The 20,219-nt window shown below is 42.9% G+C and overlaps 1 protein-coding gene across 2 annotated transcripts in view; it reads right to left on the bottom strand.

The window, feature by feature from the left end:
* Gabrb3 (gamma-aminobutyric acid type A receptor beta3 subunit) overlaps window positions 1–20,219 on the bottom strand; it is a 240,930-nt gene that overhangs the window by 43,870 nt on the left and 176,841 nt on the right. For both annotated transcript variants that reach the window (XM_005357820.3, XM_005357819.3), the window contains exon 4: window positions 16,217–16,437. In XM_005357820.3, coding sequence (XP_005357877.1) covers window positions 16,217–16,437 — 221 coding nt within the window. The remainder of the gene's footprint in view (window positions 1–16,216; window positions 16,438–20,219) is intronic.

Below are 20,219 nucleotides of genomic sequence, written 5' to 3'. Positions count from 1 at the left end.
TTCGTGTCTCCTGTGTCCTTGGATGCTTAGAAGCTCCTTGACATTTCAGCTGTCCAGCTTCTCTGTTTCATTTTTCCCTCTTGTGCTCTTGGTGTCATAACCAAACTTCAGTGCCGTCTCCAATGTCACGCAGCCATTCCTCTCTCCTCCTAAGAGCTGTCTAATTTTAACTCTGAAGATGTGGGTCTATTGAGCTGGCTTCTGCGGTTCTAGAGTCCTTCGCTTCCTGAGTTCCAGGATTTCCCATCTTCATCTGTTGAGACTTCCCTCTATCCCGTGAAAATGTCGGGCTCCTCATCAAAATTCATCTCACGGAGTTGGAGAAACGTCTTGGCACTCAAGGGCACTCACTGGTTCTTGCAGAGGACCAAGTGTCCAATCCCCAGCACCTACAGCGTGGCTCACAGCTGTCTGTAACTCCAATTCCAGAGCATCCAACATCCACCGCGGCCCTCTGAAAACAGCGCGCACAAATGAGGAATAGAGAAACATGTAGGAAAAATGCCCCCTCGGATAACATAATAAAAAATAAATTTAAAATAGTTTCACATATGTCAAGATTTATTTCTGGGCTATCCATTCTATTTTACTGGACAGTGGGTCTACCCTTATGACAAGCGGTTTGTTTTGACTAACATAGATTTTTAAGAAATTCTAAAATTACAGATTGTGAGGCCTCCATCCATGTTCTTTTTAAAGGTCATTCAGACCTTTGCAATCACTTGAGATTCCGTAGGGAATTAGGAGCTTCCATTCCTATAAATCAGTTGTCCTCATCAACTTAGACCATGAAAGCCAACATGGACAAATTCAACAGATCCAACATATACGGGCTGCTCATGTATGCTCCAGCATTGCCAGGGCATAAATTAAAAAAAAAATGACATTCCTCTAAATACAATGCTATTGTATTTTGAAAGGACTTATGCTAAATGTAGAGGAGGCTGGGGCAGTATTATCATTTTAACAGTACACATTTCTATCCCAGACACAACCTGTCCTTCTCAGTCACATCTTCTTTAAAATCTTTTAACAACATTTCATGGTGTTTAGTGTCTAAGTCTTTCTCTCTATGACTGAAATGTCACTGTGTTGTGACAAGATGTCTATAACCCTGGCCATCAGGAACCTGAGGTAGGAAGACTGGAAGTTTGAGGTCATTCTGGGCCACCTAGAGTGAGCACGCTCAAAGTCACGTGTGAAGGTTGTGGTGGATCACACCTGTAGGATATGAAGGGGAGGCAGAGGCAGAAGGATCAGGCAAGAGGTGAGAGCAGCTTGGGACATAGCTTTGAAGTTGGAGAGATGGCTCACCAGCTAAGAAAGAGTGCATACTGCTTTTACAGAGGACCAGAGTTCAGTTCCTAGCACCTACATCAGGTAGCCCACAACCACCTAGAACTCCGTGTCCAGAGGATCTAATAGCTCTGCTTTCCAGGTACCTGAATTCATGTGCCAGTATACTCCCACCACACACACACACACACACACACACACGAACACACACACACACACACTCAAACCCACAATTCATAATCAACTAAACATAATTTTTAAACCTCAATTAAAAAACTAGGTTTTTATCTTATTAGGCGATTGACCGGATCTCTTTCTTATCTTCCCTTTAAGATGACTCATGGTTACACAGAAATGCTGCTGGCTTCTACCTGCTCATTTTGCCTTCCACAATCTTGGGGAATTTATTTTTAGCTGTAAAAGATGGGAACATTTATACAGTCCTTTGGATTTTACACACGGTCATACTGTCTGTGAGAAAGTCAGCTTATGCCGTTCTTTCCTACTTCGACAGCAGTGACAAATATAAGATTCTTGATCTGAGGGAGAAATTTTCAGACTTTCACTGTTATGATCTTATTTCATACACAATTAAGTCACCTAATCAATCTTACTCCTTGTGCACCACATGTTTGCATCATGAAAATGTCTTAAATTTTGTCACATTTGGTCTGGGTGAATTGAAATGATCGTGTGCTGGTTCCTTCATTTTATCTGTGCAGTAGATTACACTGATTTTTCATGGGAAATAATTTTGCAATATTTTCCCACTAATGAAGACTTATGTTGATAGTCTTGGTTGATTAATACTTAGCTGGTTTTTGTGCAAATATCCATAGGGATGCTGTCTGCCGACTCTCCCTGTAGCCCTTTGTGTTGTTTTGATACAGCTGTCTTGCTGGCCTCTTAGAACAAGTAAGGAATGCCCCCCTCCTCTTCAGTATTATAAAAATACTTTAATTATCTGACGTTAATTTTAGTTTTTTGGTGTTTGGTAAAATGGATCCCTGAAGCCGTCCAGTGTGGGACTTTCACTTTGAGAAATTTATATTTCCTATTATCTGCGTGATTCCTTTTTGGTAGGTTTGGTGGTCTCTAAGAAGCATATTAATTTTATCCAATTTTTATAATTTTATAGCATACAAACTTATGCTTCTCTTATTTGGCCGCACGTTTAAAAAAATATGATTTAAGTTATTTGAGCCTTTTGTCATTTTCCTCGGCAATCTAGATAAAAGTTTGTCGATACTTTTGTCTTTACAAAATGCACAGTTTTGGTTCTGCCCCATGATCAAAAGGGGGATTGACAATTTTATTGAAATTGTAACACACTGAATAACACATCCGCGTTAGTGGAAACGTGCTTCTATCCACGAGCGGTTCTCCCCTGATGGGCACTGCAGCTTGCACTTGACTTCGTGTCTGACATGTTGCAAGTGTGCCATCATTTTCTGAAAAGCTCACAACAGGGAGGTTCGTCGTGTGAGCATAGAACCTTTCACCTCCCTACCCTCTACCCTGACACAAATATTTCCGTAAGCCCCACAGTAAGAAATCTCAAATCTCTAGGCCCACAGGAAAGCAAAGAAAATATGCAATAGCCCAGTACAGGTCAAAGAAAACACAAAACTTTCAATGTGACTCCAGGCCATGAGGAGCGCGCCCTCGGGAAAGGTGCCAGCCTCTTCTGGGCAGCATCACTGCACCTTCCCCCCGACCTCATCCTTACCTGCCTCACGCTATAATCTGTACTTTTAGCTGTCACTTTTGGGGGCCGCCTCCCCATCTCAGTTTCTTAAGGTTCCTGACGTGAGAAGATTCGCCTTTTTTCATGCATGGTCTGAGTAGATAAACGACCCTCAGAACGCGGCACCAAGAATCCATTTGGCTGCTACCTCTGCTTTCCATGTTGTGGCGCTTTGCTTCCTATGTTCTGCCAGTCTGAGGTTTAATATGTCCACGGTTGTTCTGTCTTCTTGGTGGCTCTTTAGTCAATATCTAGTGTTGCGTCTTTTCTTACGGTTTTTGACTTAGAGTTGGTTTTCTCTCAGATTGACACCATCACCTCACGTCTTCCTTGGCTGCCATTTGTACAGAACACACAGTTTTAGCTTTTCCCTTTCAACTTAGATCTTGATGGCAATCTGTATTCAGATGGCTGGTTAGGTCTGGGCTTGTGGATTACCTTTTGTAGACAGTGTATAATTAGATCCTGATTCATTTTTAAGCGCTCTGCTCTGTCAGGCTCTAGCTTTTGAACAGTCCATCTCGTTTATATTTGAAGTAATTACTAATGAGAAACTGCAGACTTCTACAGCAGCGCTACTTGCTGTCTTTGTGTTCGGAGTCTTGTTTCTTCCATCTGCTTTATGTGTTGTCTAGCGGATTCATTGGCACAATTTGATTTCCTGCTCTTTTCCTTTGTGCCTCTTTCACAGATATATTCTTTTTGGTTACCGTGCATATTAAATTTAACATCCAAATTTATAACAACATACTTTGTTCTAATACATAATCTTCAATTGGCTCAGCACCGCTCCTACCACGGGCATTACAGACTGTGTCTCTGAATCCTGTATGCTAATAACATGGACTAGAACGACCTGTATGTATTTGGGGGAGGTGGCGGACAGTGAGACAGAGCTTTGCTATGTAGCCAAGGCTAGCCTAGACCATGCTGTAACATAGCCAAGGCTTGTGATTTGCCTACCTCAGCCTGCAAAGTGCTGTAGAGAATAGAAGTTCAAAGGTGGAGTTAGTTTTGTCAGGAACACTGGTTTGCAGTGCTCATCCCTGGCCATCACCACAGCTTCCTAAGCCTCAGCACTAACGTCCAGTGTCTTTTTCTTTGAGCTTGAGGATTTGAACACTCACTTGAACACTGCATTTAAAGCAGGTCTATTAAACAGAAACAAAGTGTCTCAGGGTTTATTTATCAGGGAGAATCTTCATTCCTTCTCATTTTTAACAGCAGTTTCACACCTCCCATTGTAGGTTGGCGGCTTTTCTTTCCTAGCATATATAGTTATTATCCAACTGGCTCTTGACAGCCAATGTTTATGGTGACAAATGAGCATATGATCATTTTAAGAATCCTGTCTCTGGGATGAGTCCCTTTCTCTTGATGCTGTCGAGATTATTTCTGTATTTACGGTTTGAAATTTTTGGTTACAATGTGTCTCATTAAAGATCTTTCTGGATCTATCTTTATAGGATCCTATCTTTATGTGAGTTCACTGAGATTCTTGGATTTGTACATTTATATCATCCGTCAGACTGGTGATGCTTTTAGTCATTATTTCTTCAGAAGTTAGTCTCTTTCTCTCTCTCTCTTTCGCTCTCACTCTCATTGCCTAGGATTCCTATAAATTTTGATTTACTATTGCTTTCTCAGAAGTTTATTGGGCTCTGTTAGCTTTTCTTCTTTCTTCCTATTTCCTGTCCCTCAGATTCAACAGCTTTAATAGTCCTCTTTCCAAGTCTACGTAGTCTTTCTTCTCTGTGTTCAAATCTATGGTGGAACCCTGTTAGTCAACCAATCACTTTAACCGGTGGGGCTTAGAATTTCTGTTTGCTCTCTTTTTATAATTTCTATTTCCTAATCAATTGTGTGCATGTCATTCAGTGACAGCTGTCATTTCCTCAGTTGTGTGCTCATCTTTCTGCTTATCAGGCACGCTAAGATGGATGGTTTAAAGTTTTATCTAGCAGACTCCATGTCTAAGTAGCTGCCAACTCATTGTGTTCCTTTGAGGGAAAAATGTTTTTTCTCCATTGTTGGCCTTCTGCTGGGAGTTCTGAATTTGATTATAGGGTGTGGTGAGTGAGAATCGTGTCCTTTCTTGTCAACACACCTCTCAGACTGGCTGTGCAAGTGTACATGCCGTAGCCATGCCGTCAAGCTTGCTTTGTGCCAAGGCATCAGTCCTAAACCATATTGAGGGTTTCTGGGACTTGTAGGAACACATTTTGGCACCTCAAAAAAAATAACCAAGAATACAAAAAGCAATATGGTCTTCATGATAATAATTGATTAGAAAATCCAAACTAAAACACTTTTCTGAAAAACATGAATTTTCAAGACAGATAGGAAAACAGGAAGAGACCCTAAACACGGTAGGGAAGTTCAAGGTAGTAGCCTCACCAACTCTACAGCAGATGTGTGAAAATGCAGATAAAACAGGCAGAAAGCTTCACCTACAATCTATGCAGTATGACCTGCGTAGTGTGGCTGTTCCCAAACTTTGGGGGAAAATAGTGTCAACATTTTAACATGTTGGAACAGATTTCTTGAGCCAGAGACTTTCACAAGAAAACCTGATAAGCCTTTAGGAATGAAATTAAATCTAATTTTGGTACACACACACACTAAAACAAAAACCACCCAATATTTCAAGTTATACTATGGAGTGATAGTAATGAAACAGCAAGGTACTGACCCAAAACAGACTCACTCAACAGTGTAATAGAACTGAGGACTGCCACACCAGCCCACAGTCCTAAAGATATATGTTTTTAAATAAAGAAACCACAAATACACATGAGAGGAAAAAAACACCCTCCTCAAATATATGGTACCTGTCAAACTGAGTAAGTTCCATGCTGAAGAAGAAAAGTGGACACTTCTTTATTTCTCAGACTTCACAAAACCCAACTCCAACTGATCAAGAACTCAACAGAAGATCTGATCCCTGAGTCTGACAGCGGACGCAGTAGGAAACTCAGCTAGACTTCTTAGCACAAGAATAACCTTTCTGAACAGGACCCTGACAGTGCAGGCATCAACACCAAAAATTAGAAAATGGGACCTTGTCAAGCTAAAAAGGGTCTGCACAGCAAAGGACATGGTCACTCAAGCAAATCAGTTGCCTATAGAATGGAGATAAAAAAAAAATATCCTCTATGCATCCCAGAGAGAGTTAGTATCTATATTACATAAAGAACTCAAGAATCTAAACATCAAAAAACAAACAAAACAAAATAAAAACGACACAACCCAGCCTAACAAAAAAGGAGCACGGGACTAAATACAGAGTTCTCAAAAGATGAAATATAAACAGCTGAGAAACATTTTGGGAAAATGTTCAAAATCCTTATTCATCAGGGACATCCAAATTAAAACTGCTTTGAGACTTCATCTTATCCCAACCAGAACATCTAAGATCTAATGACAAATGACAACCAATGCTGTCATGTGGGGATGGGGACACTTGGTCACTGATGGTGGGAGTACAACTTGGGATGGCCACAAAGGAAATAAAAGATCCCTCAGAAAGAGAAAAAAAGACCTACCACACGATCCAGTTATGCCACTCTTGGGCGTATACCCAAAAGACTCTCTGACCCATTGTAGAGATACCTGCTCATTCATGTTCATTATTGTTCTCATAGCACCCAAGAAAGAAAAACAGCCTTGAATTCCATCAGCTGATAAATGGATAATGAAAATAGGGTGTATTGTCACTATTGAATGCTATCTGCTTGCTAAGAAAAACAAAATTATGAAATTCTCAAATAAATAGATAAAGCATCAGTCTGATGTGGGAGAGTCTTCTGTTTTGTGTTGATTTCACTGGTTAATAAAAAAACTGCCTTGGCCCTTTAATAGGACAGAAAATTGGGTAGGCAGAGTAGACAGACAGAATGCTGGGAGAAAGAAGCCGAGTCAGGCAGTCGCCATGATTCTCTGACTCCAGACAGACGCAGGTTAAGATCTTTCCTAAAGCCAGCTCATGGTGCTACACAGAATATTAGGAATGGGTTAGATCAATATGTAAGAGCTAGCCAATAAGAGGTTAAAACTAATGGGCCAAGCAGTGTTTAAAAGAATACAGTTTCCGTGTAATTATTTCAGGGCATAAGCTAGCCATTCGTAGCTGGGCGGGAAAGCAGCCCACCGCAGCTGCTTACAACAATCAGTCTGTATGAGGTAAGTTAGGGCCAGAAAGACTAACATCCCATGTTTTTTCTTATCTATGGGTGTCAGCTTTGATTTGTCAGATACGTGTGTTTCTTTTGGAATACCCACAATGCCCAGCTAATTGGTAAAGGAGCCATACAGTGTGCTTTCAAAGAAGATAGAACACAGTGACATAATGAAGTAAAGGGGGTGACGGAACAGGAAGGCTTCAACTAGGCCTGGGCTGGCAGTCAGAATGAAGGAGAGACTCTGGGAGGGCTAAAGGACACTAAAGACTTTTTGAAAAATATAAAAACCTACAATGGTAGAAGTTTCCTAATCATGCACACACACACACACACACACACACACACACATCACATCACATCACATCACACAATTTAAACTGGTGTTACATTATAATAGGGTAGCAATGTCCTTAACTAAAACCCACAGGCTAACAAAGACCCTAGTATGAGAAATGGGCTACTCTTGGAGTTTGTGGAGGCCTCATAGACCCCAACTTTACAGGCTAGTCAATGCTATTGATTACCCTCTAGAATTTATCCATAGTTTTGAATATACCACATACTTGAGTCCTATAACATGAAGAAATCAAGCTGGCATTCACCTGGCAGCTTCTCCCCCATTGGCTAACTTTCACAGTGCTGAAAGGTGCTGCATACAGTACCAGGGCATAAAGGAACTGTGAATCTTCCAATTGTCAACACTGACAACTACAGCGATGACCTCCCTGGCAAAATATGCCCACTGGTGTATAATGGCAAGAACATCGTGGGGTGAGATGACAATAGTGTGATTGAATTTAAGGCCAGCTCCACAAGAAGAAACTTATGCCTGGTACAACTATCAGAATAAGAACCTGGGACCCATCAGGCCACAGGCCACAGAGTTTTATTCTAGTTACTGGGCACAGTGGGCATAGTATTACCTGAGTCCTATACCTATGCCTATAGATTAAGGCAACACTCCACCCTCATGAGAGAAGCTCCATTTTGCAGTAGATGGAGACTAACACAGATATCCACAACTGATCAAGGTCCAGGAAATAAAAGACAGCAGGATTCTCAGCCCTGAATGGGGCATCCTGATCATAACTCTCCTCCAAAGGCTCAGGAATCACCGTGGAATATGAAGTGGAACAGTTGTAAAACGCAGAGAACGTGGCTAGCCGCCCTCAAACGGTGCTTTCTGGACACCAGACCAAAGTTCATCATCGAGAGGAGAGGTGGCAATGAAGTCTCACCCCTATCGGAGGAGTTGTTGGATGTTTTTAGCTGCTGGGAGAGGGACAATCAATTTTCCTTAAGAATATAACCCCTGGTAGTTTGACCACACTCCAATGGAAAACCACACACTAAGAATATATGGGCGGGGGCGTGAATTGGACTTGATTGTGTTTTTAAGGGACACAAACTTGAGTGATTCTACAGAAGAAGGTCACACTTGGAAGAATCAAATATGAGGCTGCAGGAATAAGTAAATATCAAAATACATTGTGCAAAATTCTCAAAGAACTAATAGAAAAGAGAAAAATCTGCTCAAAGTATTTCCACATGAAGGATATATTTGCATGCCAATATTTAAAATAATATTGACCTTCTTATGAATAAGTAACCCTATATCATATACTCTATTACAGAGCACGCAGAAAGAAAAATCTTGGCTAATAATATTGAAACACCAAGGAAATCAGAAAGCATCGATGTGCACACTGGAACACTTGATAGACTGCACGTGACACACAACACACACAGATGTGCAGACTCTACACTACCAAGTCTCTAAAGTAATTCTTTCAGAAATTTCAATAACTTGGGTCATGTGTTCTGGAAATTTCTACACATCATGAATTTGAACAGATGTCAGATTATTGAAAGCCAGAAAACTTAGGGGAAGGAACTTTTTAGGGGTGTTTACATTCATATTTAAAGGAGACATTTCTTGAACTAAGGCAGGGACATAGCCAACAGACATATGAAAAACTCTCAGAATCACATATAATACGAAGTTCACAGCATAGTAAGACACCATTGCACATATGTAAGGATATCTACCAAGAAAATCAGGAAGAAGTATCGGCCAGGAGAGGGAGAAAAAGAGTACCCTGTACCCTGTTGGTGACAATGTAAATTAGCATAGCCATTATAAAAAGTGGTATACAGGGTTTTCAAATCACTGAAGAACAAAATAAAAATATGAGCTATTCCCCCACAGATTTTAAGTCAGTTTGTCCAAGAGATATCTACACTCCCATGCTGAGTGCAACATTGTCTACATTGTGAAATTAGGAAATCACCCAAACTACCCACCAACACATTAGCAGAGAAAAAAGTGTAGTATAAACAATGTCATGCTGTCTAGGTACCACAGCAATGGAGGCTCTGTCCTTTGTGACAGCGTGGACGTAAATGGAGAACATTACACTGTTCCAAACACACCAGGCAAAGGAAACTGACTCTTGTGGTGTGCATGCAGTATCTAAAGCAGTCAAAGCCAGAAGCAGACAGCAGAACGGGGCTGGCAAAGACTGGGAGAAGAAGGAAGAAGATAAGAATAAAAGGCTATAAAAACTCAGAGAGCAAGATTGGTTCTCAAACCTGCTGCTCAGCGTGGAGAACAAGCGTGTACTGTATAGTTCATAATTGCTAACTATAAATTCCTAAAAGGAAAATTCAAGTTTACTCACCACAAGAGAGATTAAATATTTAAGGAGGAATGTGATACCTAGTTTGATTCAATTATTCCACACGGTATGCATAAATGATGACATCAATTTTTACTCCTTAAGTAGATGTGATTATAAATTGTTAATGTATAATAAAAAATAAACATTTAAAAATGAATAAAGATGGAAAATTAATTTATAACAGTCACAGAAGAGAGTCATAGGAACACAGCATGAAGGAATAATATCTACTTCTGACATTTAAAAATGTATCTTGCAATGGGCGTCATTTTAATAGTGGTTAAATATACATGTAAACTACTGCCTTTTTACTTGCCATATTTCAGTGTTTAATACAATTTCTGGAAACTACTTAATACATTCTCTCTCTACATACACACACACACACACACACACACACACAGACACATACACCACAGCACACCACAGCACACCCTTCCCTACCTGGGAATCAAAAGAATACATATTAGTTACCCTAACTGGAAGGCACCGCCACCCTAGATGGTGAGCACAGACAGCACCCACGCCGTAGGGGAATGAGCGGGAACCATAGTCTGTCAGCTCATTGCTCCTTTGGAGCAGGGAGGAAAAAAGAAAAAAAAACTATTTTAAATGAAGAAAAACTCACTACAATAAACAATGTAAGTATTAAACTAAAATGGTTAAGAGTGTTCACTAAGCCGGGCGGTGGTGGCGCACGCCTTTAATCCCAGCACTCAGGAGGCAGAGGCAGGAGGATCTCTGTGAGTTCGAGGCCAGCCTGGTCTAGAAGAGCTAGTTCCAGAACAGGAACCAAAAGCCACGAGAAACCCTGTCTCGAAAAAAAATCCAAAAAAAAAAAAGAGTGTTCACTAAATTATTAGCAATACGAGATTAGTGGGGCTTACTGTGGTGTTTTGAATGACAAAAGTCTCATGTAGTTGAATACTTGGTGACCCGTTGGTGGCATTGTTTGGGGGAGGTTATGGAACCTTTTGGAGGTGTGGCTTTTTTTGGAAGAACTATGTTTTGGGGGGCAAGCTTTGAATGTTTATAGCCTTACCCCCACTTCTAATTTCCTCTCTACACTTTGTATTTATGACTAATGATGTAATCTCTTAGCTTCCTGCTCTTGGCTGCCTGTCTCCAGGCTTCCCTTGCCATTCTGGACTTTCCCTTTGGATCTAAAGCAAAATAAGCTCATGATGTCTTATTACAGCAATTCAAGAATAACTAATAGAGAAATAGGTACTGGAGACCTGCTGTTGTGAAGAACCTGACCGTTTGGATTCGGGGAGCAGATGTGAAGGACTTTGAAATCTTGAACTAAAAAGCCTATTTTTGCCATGAACACAGCTTAACAGCTCAGTCTCTTTGGAGCCTGGAAGACGGTTGTGCTAAGAGCAATGTAGAAGATAGAGGATTCAGATTTAAATATTGGTAACTGGGCTAGAGGTCAGTCATGGGACATTTTGGCAAGTGATGCCTTCTGTCCTTGCCCTGAGACCTTGCCCAAGGTTGGCTGCACTAAAAGCGAATGGACTGATTTCTTTGGCAGAGCGAGTATAATGCTGAGTCTGTGGGTTGGTCGTGACTGGTAACTATTAGGCAGATCTAAACTGAAAAACAGAACGTGGGACATAAAGAAATACAAAATGTACGGTTTGGAGAGAAGAAGAGCACTAGGGAGCTTCTGCTGCAGCCAATGCGCAGGCCGAAAGAGAGGCTGTGATGTTAAGGAGAGAGGAGCCACTAGGGAGTGACATCCTGACTTCCGAGGCTGCACGACAACAATGGGAATGGTGTGCAGAGGGCAAAACACCTCCTGGGTAAGCTTCCAGCTCGTGAAAGAGGAAAGCCTGAAGGGTTCCCTGTTCCTAGAAAAAATTAAAAATAAAATAGCACTACACACAAAGGTCATGGTTGACGCGGCTCACAGCGGGGAGTGTCCATCCTGAACTGGCCAACAACCTTGGCGGTGCAATCCACAGAGCAGTGGTTTGGGAAGCCTGAGAGTTACAAGGGTGAGGAGATCCTAGATTCTTCTCCACACTTCAGAGAGCTGCTGAGGACGGGCATGGCATAGCAGAGAAAGCCTGAAAACCAGGTCACCAGAGGCCATGACATAAAGCTGTGAACATGAAGGCCGGGTTCAGTGGAGACCCCAACATGTTGACATTCCCAATACCTCATGAAGCTCAGATCTTCTCTGCAGTAAACAGAGTTGACTAAGGGACCATAAAATATAATAAGCTTTAAAATACAGTTCTGAATCAATCATAAGTCTCAATTTGGATCTTTTCAAATCTACTTTAGGTTTGATTCAATGATGCATTCAAACTTTTAACCACAGGAATAGTTACATTAATAATTCTCAGCAGTAGCTTTTATCATCGGGTAGGAACATTATAGTGTATTATCTAAAATATTTTTATATTTCCCATCAAAATATGCTACTGTGATTTGATGACCACCATTCAACTTCAGTGTGTTATAGGGCAAGTGGCATTATATTTGTAATTTCCTTATTAACCTACAGCACAGAACAGCACAATGTTTAATGGGGCAAAGTAAGATATTTCAAGAGGATCCAGACATTGAAAAGAAGGCAGAGAAGATGGAGAGGGAAGACGTCTCCACTGTCTGACAGACAGCAGGGCAGAGTAGAGAAGATGGGCAGACAGGGGTGGTTAACGGCCCCTGAGTCCAGGAGCCGTTGGCAGCTAAGACCTTTCTGATACCCTGAAAGGCAGGAGTGCCCAAAGCAAACTTTAAAGGTGCATTCCTATCAGAACAGCATTATGCCTTATCCACAGATTCCCCTAGCATCACAGCACGTTGCCTATGCTAGAGGCTCAGTCTGCCAAGGGGGTCCGCTGTGCCCAAGTCAGTGACCACTAAGGAACTCATGAAACAGTTCCTTTCATTACTGTTCTCGGGAAGTTGTGGGCCAGACCATCAGCAGAGTGAAAAATCAATGCTTTCCCAGAACGAGACCGAGCTGAGGTATTAATGTATGCTGCCTCTGGTCTATAGCCAAAGAGTTTTCTCTTTCCCGGAAAATGCCGAAGCCCCCTTGATCCTGGTGCACCATGGCTCTATGTGAAGGAAAAGAAACTCAGGAACTCAAAAGTAGCGGCTGATCACCAGTGCAGGCAATAGCTGGGCTGAAGAAAGAGCTCAGGGTCCAACAGTGGGCTCATGTGCAATCATTCTAACTGACACCCACAACCAGGAGGGAAGCGCCCTCTTCTGGGTGGGACTCCAGCAGCGGTGCCTCCTGAGGATTGAGACAGCAAGCCAGGACTATGGGGCATTTGACTGGCGCAGTCTCCCACACACAGTACAGACACTGCTGATGGAGAGGGTCAGTTTCAGCTTTCTGGTGTTCCTATGTAAAAGCAAAGGGTCTTCAGGAGAAAACTGACTTTGGATTTTGAATCTTGCTCTTTTTTTTTTAGGAGCCCTTGTTACATTGCTGGGCCTCAGCAGAATCCACAGCTCCTAGTCAACTTCAAGCTCCAGACAAAGACATGAAATGTCCACTGTCCCATTGAGCACCGACATGCTGTAGGCTTGGAAGATTCTATGGATTATAATTACAATGTGTTCAACTTCTGATGAGTTGATAAAGATGCCACAATACTAAAAACTGAGGAGCGTCTGATCCTATTTACCAAGAGATACAGTGTATCATCCAGGCTTGAGATGTTGACTTAGCTCTGGCTTGCTATGTTCCTACTGTCTTTCAGCAAAAGTAGCAAGAAGAGAAAGAAGGGCTGAAGACAGGGTGAGAGTGACACCACCTTATTTTTATGGAGAAAAATTTATGTTTTTCTCTATGAAAGGCTGGAATATACGTCACAGGGTAGCACAGGATGAAAATGTGTCTATGTGAACCTTAAACATTAATCAGCATCTTTAATTATTAACGTGATTTTTGTTCAAAAGCTCCTTAAACTCTGTGAAGACATACTGTTTTGCATTAGAGAATGCATAGGCTAGCCAACTTCTAAGAAGCCAGAAGCCAACTGTGCAGTCATTATATACATAGGATAGGCTGCTCAGTCTGGACTTACGGGGGCTTGTGGAGGTCCTCAGCAATGTGAAGAATTATTATAGAAATAGGAGAATCTCCATGAAGATCGAGAAGCATGAGACAATCGTTCCTGGGGGGGGGAAAGGGCTACAAGGGAAGCTGCTTCCTGACTTCAGGAAACTGATGGAAAGTTAACCAAATGTTGATGGTTAAATTGCTGTGCAAGGCTATCATGAAAGGTCCCCTGACTTATTACTGCAGCAGTACTTACTTTGTAGGCCAAGTGTGACGCAAAGCTACAATTTTAGAAAACAGTTTCCTCTTTGTTCGGTTGGTTTTCTATTTTGTACTCTTCCCTTTTGTTTGGCATGGAATTTGACACCTTGAAATGAAATTCCTAAACTTGTGCGCATGTTACGTAAGCTATTCCCCAAAGTTAGAGTCCTTTGATTTTACCAAAGGCAAATTGATAGAGTTTACTTCCGTCAAAAATAAATAAATAAATAAATAAATAAATAAATAAATAAAGAAAGAAAGAAAGAAAGAAAGAAAGAAAGAAGGAAAGAAAGAAAGCGGGGCCAGCAAGACAACTCATGGGGAAAGACGTTAGGCAGCAAGCCTGAAACCTGAGTTTAGTTCTGGATACCCATGGGGTGGAAGGAGAGAAGCAATTCCTCCAGGTAGCCTACCCTCCTTGAATGAATACACACCCAAAATAAGTACATGCAAAATAAAAAAAGAGGGACCACGAGGAAAATATTTTTAAATGAAGAATTAAAAAAAGAAAGGAAGAGAACCCAAAGAGCATGCTTTGTTTTAAAAAGGCAAAATGTCAGCGATTTTCTTTGCTATTCCTAGCCAGTTTGCCTGCTTTACGGACACATATCCACATGCACACACAGACATGAACTCAGGTCCCTACACTCACATCCACACGTGTGGACAAATAGGGTATACACACACACAGCCCGCCTCGACTTTGGTGAGGGGAATGGTCGTGTCAGGGTAGGTGCTCTTCCGGCGAGACCAACGCACTATCATGACTTCTTATGCTGGAACCGAATGTCTCACTGTGGGGTAAAAGTATAAACTGCTCGACCTGGCCACAGAACATCAGACTGGACTCCAGGGAGACACCATCACAGTTCTATTTACATGCACTAATATTCCCTTCTACTTAGAAAGGTCTGAGTTGGCAGAAATCCCTACTTTGGCTACAATATTGTGGTTGGTTAAAGAAGACATTCAATATTTTCTAGTTAGGGCTAAGCTAAACAATCTCCTCTATTCAATCCAGAGACTCTACCCACCATGGGAGGTAGATTTCAACACATTCGGGTTGGTGTTTTACTTTTAAAACTATTGGAGTCTTCTGAAAAAGTTCTGCACTCACAGCAAGTTGAGATAGGACTTCCTCCAAGAGACCCACATAATGTTTCGTTCAAAACTGTTGGCCACTTCCCAGAAGGCCTCAAGGCCACTTTTAACCCATAACATCAAGGAAGTCAGACAGGTGCATCCACACATCCGTACCAAACAACAGCAGCCCAGCAGCAAAATCAGCGCAAAATCCATGCAGAAACAGGACTTGAGAATGTTATTCAGCAAATTGATAACATACAATTATAAAACAGCAGGGTGGAGCATCATAGGAAGATTGGGTCATTTCCTAGGAAGCAGGGAAGTCCTGGGCCACCTCTGTGCAACTCAGGGGGTAGCCTGGCTTTCAGGTAGCTGACTCCATCGTAAGCCCTGGAGAAATCTCCGCCTCCTGTGTCGGGCTCTCGGCATTGCCTCCATAGAGTACAGCTGAGCCTATACCTTAAATCTGCACAATAGACGCCTTCTAATTAAGCAGTGCAGCTTGCTTTGGGAAAACAACTATTTAAGCCTTTCAAGTGTCAGGGGAATATTAATTACAGGTCTCTGTGCTTTCTGATATGGGAATCTGTGTTCTCAGAGATGGCAACCCAGTTATACACAAACTATCCAAGAAGGCTGCTTTGTAACTTTTGGTGACTCTTATAAGAACAGCAATGCACCAAATATTCCAGGGATTAGGGTTTCCTTTCTGCAAAGCTTAGAATGTCTCATGGATATTTATCACCTAATCTAAGGAGAATCTCACTGCCAGCGTACCCCACAACTTCAAGATGGTCCCTGCAGAGCGGACAGACCTGAGCCCTTGCGGTGGCCCTGCAGAGCAGAGAGACCTGGGCCCTGCAGAACAGACCTGAGCCCTGCAGAGCAGACAGACCTGAGCCCGTACAGAGGCCCTGCAGAGCGGACAGACCTGAGCCCGTACAGCACTGTCCCATCAGGGTGGAGGCGGATCATGCGGTTTTTCACTGTCACTCCGTGCACAAATGACTTTTTGTCATTTAAGAAATATGTGTCGGGCACCCAGAGCTGGTCAGCCACTCGATTGTCAAGCGTGAGGTTGAGAGGGATCCCAGAATAGGCGAGCCTTTTATCTCTCCAATATTGTTGAAAATACATAGTTAAGGTATAGTCCTGGGAGGAAGAGAAAGAAAAGAAAGAAAATTAGTTTGTGCTCAACACAGGTGTAACTCCTGCATGCAACGACAAGTCCAGGCTGAATCCCACTTCCTGGAAACGGGCAGAGCACCAGACACTTCCTTGGGAATGCAAACACTGAGTTCAGGAAGCACAACGTAAGAAGAGTATGGCATACATAGGAAATTTTGCTTTACTTCGTTAAGGGCACCAGACGGGTGGCGTTCTGAGACAACCATACAGAAAGAAAAGGCAGGAAAGCATTACTGTAAAATCAGATGGTTGGCAAGGAACTTGGTTGACTCCCTAGGTCCAAGTTTCCCACCAACCAGACAGCAGTTTAACCAAGCTGTGTGGGTGGACTCTATCTCTAAAGCCATCTCTGCAGTTGAAGCTGCTTTCTTCTGCCCCTGCAAAGACCATAAACATGCATGCCTTCCAGCGACATCCCCTGGAGCTAAAGTGGCCTGTGGGAGAGCTCGGTGCCTGACTTCCACATGTTCTTTTCCTCTTAGCTCACCCTTGCTAGACATTAACTGGGCCACAGTCTCACCTGGAGATAACATGGTAGCATGGGAACTAGGGAAGCCTACGTCACAGCGGGACTTGGAAGGAGACCACCGCACTGCCTCGGGCAACCAATGAAATCAGCCAGCACCCACCCAGGGAACTATAAAGCCATTTTTGCTTTTGGTTGTCTTTGATGGCAAAACAGTTAATTCAGTTGGCAGAGACGAGGGCACCCCAAATGCCCCCACAGGAAAACAAGAACATACACATTGCATAAATACACATAGGTGTAGACATCAGAAAATATGGCGAGAGTCACAGGACGTTCTGGACCCTGAAAACCTGGAGGCAAGTAGGTACATCCCACATGCTCCTTGGTCAGGTCTGTAAACACACTCATCTTGTGGGCAGTGAAAGGTGAGAAGCGAACCAGTTTTAGAGCCTATCCTGGACCACCGGGGATAACATAAGCCTACTACCTCACACGGCAGCACTCCGAGGGGTATAGTCTGTTTCATGTGAACACATAAATGATATGCGTTATGCTTAAAGATGATAAAGTTCAGATATCAACCTGTCCTGTCCAGATGTGCACAGCAAGTGGTTTCAAGAAAACTCACACATACTAACCAACCCTAAGCAAAATACAAATTCTGGAATGAAGGTACAGCGCAGGGTCAGAAAGCAGGCCTTGGATGCGTGACACTCCAGCGAAACAAATGGTCCTTGACCGGAAAAGCAGAGGGCAGAGGAAAAAGGGCAAGCCCATGTATGCTAGAGTCCTGGATTTTATCTGGATTATAATGAAGAAGGAGTACATGAGAAGCAGGAATTTTTTACAAGCACATCCAGGGGTAGATCTCTGAGCCTAGGACTTCCTAGATGGATGTTCGCTCCTGTCCCCATCACAAATCAGAGATTTTCATGAAGAAGATGTCCCTAAACCTAGGCCCTGGGAAGCTGGCTGAGCAGGCAGAGAGTGTGGCAAAACTGGGAGCTGTCAGTTTCCAGCCCTTACATATTTGTAAGTTTATGACGAGGGCAGCGGAACGGGACCCCACACAAGTGGCTGAGGGGCAGGGACCAGGATGCAAGCATCACACAGCAAAAGCCAGCCTAGTCTCGTGTGCCCGGGGGCTACCAAGTTCATGAAAAATCATGGATCTTAGCTTCTGCATGTTTGGACATCTGGGGCCCCGCTGAGCTGGGGGAGCTGATCTCCCAGGGTTATTCAGTAATTACACAAAGTGGACAACTTCCAGGGCTAGCGTGAGAGTTAGGACATCTTTTATATCCAAGCCAATGGATCCAGAGCCCATCCCTTGCTCTTCCTCTATGGAGCTTGTTCATAGCAGCTAACAATTCACAATGGCTAGTGACCTAGCTCTAGGTGCCAGATGATTGCGAAGAGCCTCTACCGTTAGGAGCCTTGCAATTAAACAATTCTAGGATGTTTGCCTTTATCTGTCCTTTTTATGAAACATTAAAGGGCTCTGCTTAGAGGTGACCTCTGCTGTCCACCACTGGACTTCCATTGGTGTTCTTATGTCGCCCCCATGGTGGGATGTGTCCCTCCTTTGGTTACTCTTTCACTAGCAGCCATCTCCCAATAGGTCACCTTTCCTATACCTGAGCATCTTGTGATGGAAAACACTGTCAGCCTGACAGCATCTAGACCACCGGGGGGGAAAAAAAAAACCTCTGGGTATTACGTAAGGGAGCTTCCAGATTGGATAGATTGGATAGATTGGAAGTGGAATAACCTATTCTAAATGTGGGTAGCACCGTTCCATGGGTTGGGTGGGATTCTGAGCTGAATGGAAATGAAAAGCTGAGCTGAGAAGAGCCATTCATCTCTACGCTTCCTAACTGCGAGTGTGACAACTCTTGCCATCAAACTTTGGCTGTCATTCAGTACTGTATGCTCAAATGTGAACCCAAATAAGCCCTTTCTTCCTGAAGAGGGTTTCTGTCAGGTATGTCGATATAAGAAAAAAAAAATACCTCTCTATCATATAAAATGAGGATTGAGAAGTGGGGCCACCTGTTAAGTTGCCCACATCCCAGGGGTCAGACCCACCCTCATTAGCCTCTGGGGAGGACAGAACAAACTCCTAGGGTTATCTTTTAAAAAGACACAAATTTCGGAAGAGGTTGGAGAGGATAAGGGAAGTGTATGGATAAGTCAAAATACATTGTATGCAGGTATGAAATGCTCAATGAATTAATAAAAAAATACATCTAAACCCATGAAAAATAGCAGTGGGGCCATTGCTCATACGAGTCTGATCATGTGGACTGTAGGTCTTTGGATCCCGTCTATGGGAAGAATGTGGGAGTTTGGAACACTGAGCTAGAAAACCATTAGGACACTATAAGCAGAGCTGACCAGACCGTCATGGTGGGAATTCTGAGAGAGCAGAGGGTGAAGCCATGCAGATTCACAGGGGAATACAGACTCTACTGAGAACTGGGCTAGGGGCCATTCAGGTTATACTCACACTCCAGCTTGAGGGAAGTTGAACTCAAAAGTCAATGGCTTGGCAGAGGGACTTTCAAGACAGGCTAGCGTTCACTATTCTTTTCCAGGTAGGCAATGACAAACAGCAACAAGTAGAGGAAATGAGAAGAAAGATGTGCCCATTGTCAGGAAAGGAGGTTAAAGTTTCCAACAGGAAGAATGCAGTTGTTGAGAAGAATGGGCCCCAGTCAGAACCAGCCGCCTTCTCAGCACTGGGGTAGCTGGGAAGGTACTCTTGAAAGCAGAACCCCACCCACTGAAGAAAACCTCTTGCGGAACCCCAAATTCATCAAGAGAGACTAACCTGAGCAAGCTGGTGAAGGGCTACCCTGATCAAACACAGCCACCTGTGGTAATATGCCCCAAGGTCAGCAAGTAGTCCACATGCTACTTGTTATACATACACGAAAAACGGAAGGATGAAAGCCAGACATGGTGGTGCTCACATAATCTCAGCACTGGAGATGCAGAGGCAGTCAACAAGAGTTTAAGGCTAGTCTGGTTTACATAAAGGGTGCAATGCCAGCGAAATAGGAAGGAGTACATAATGAGACCCTAATTAAAAAACAAACTGAAACAAAAGAAGGAACGGAGGCTTAAGCCAAAGTCCCAGATGGCTACTGAAGTCACATCCATAGATGTGGGCCTCAGGGTCCACGGCATGAAGAAAAAGCCCAAGTTTTGATGGAAGTGATAGGATGGTGGTAATGTCAGGACCCCGGGATGGCAGCAGAGGAGGGTTGCATGT

The sequence above is a fragment of the Microtus ochrogaster genome, chromosome 22, assembly GCF_000317375.1.
Source record: "Microtus ochrogaster isolate Prairie Vole_2 chromosome 22, MicOch1.0, whole genome shotgun sequence".
Lineage (NCBI taxonomy): Eukaryota > Metazoa > Chordata > Mammalia > Rodentia > Cricetidae > Microtus > Microtus ochrogaster.
Note: the sequence above shows the minus strand (reverse complement) of the source record. Positions and strands in the feature narration are given on the sequence as shown.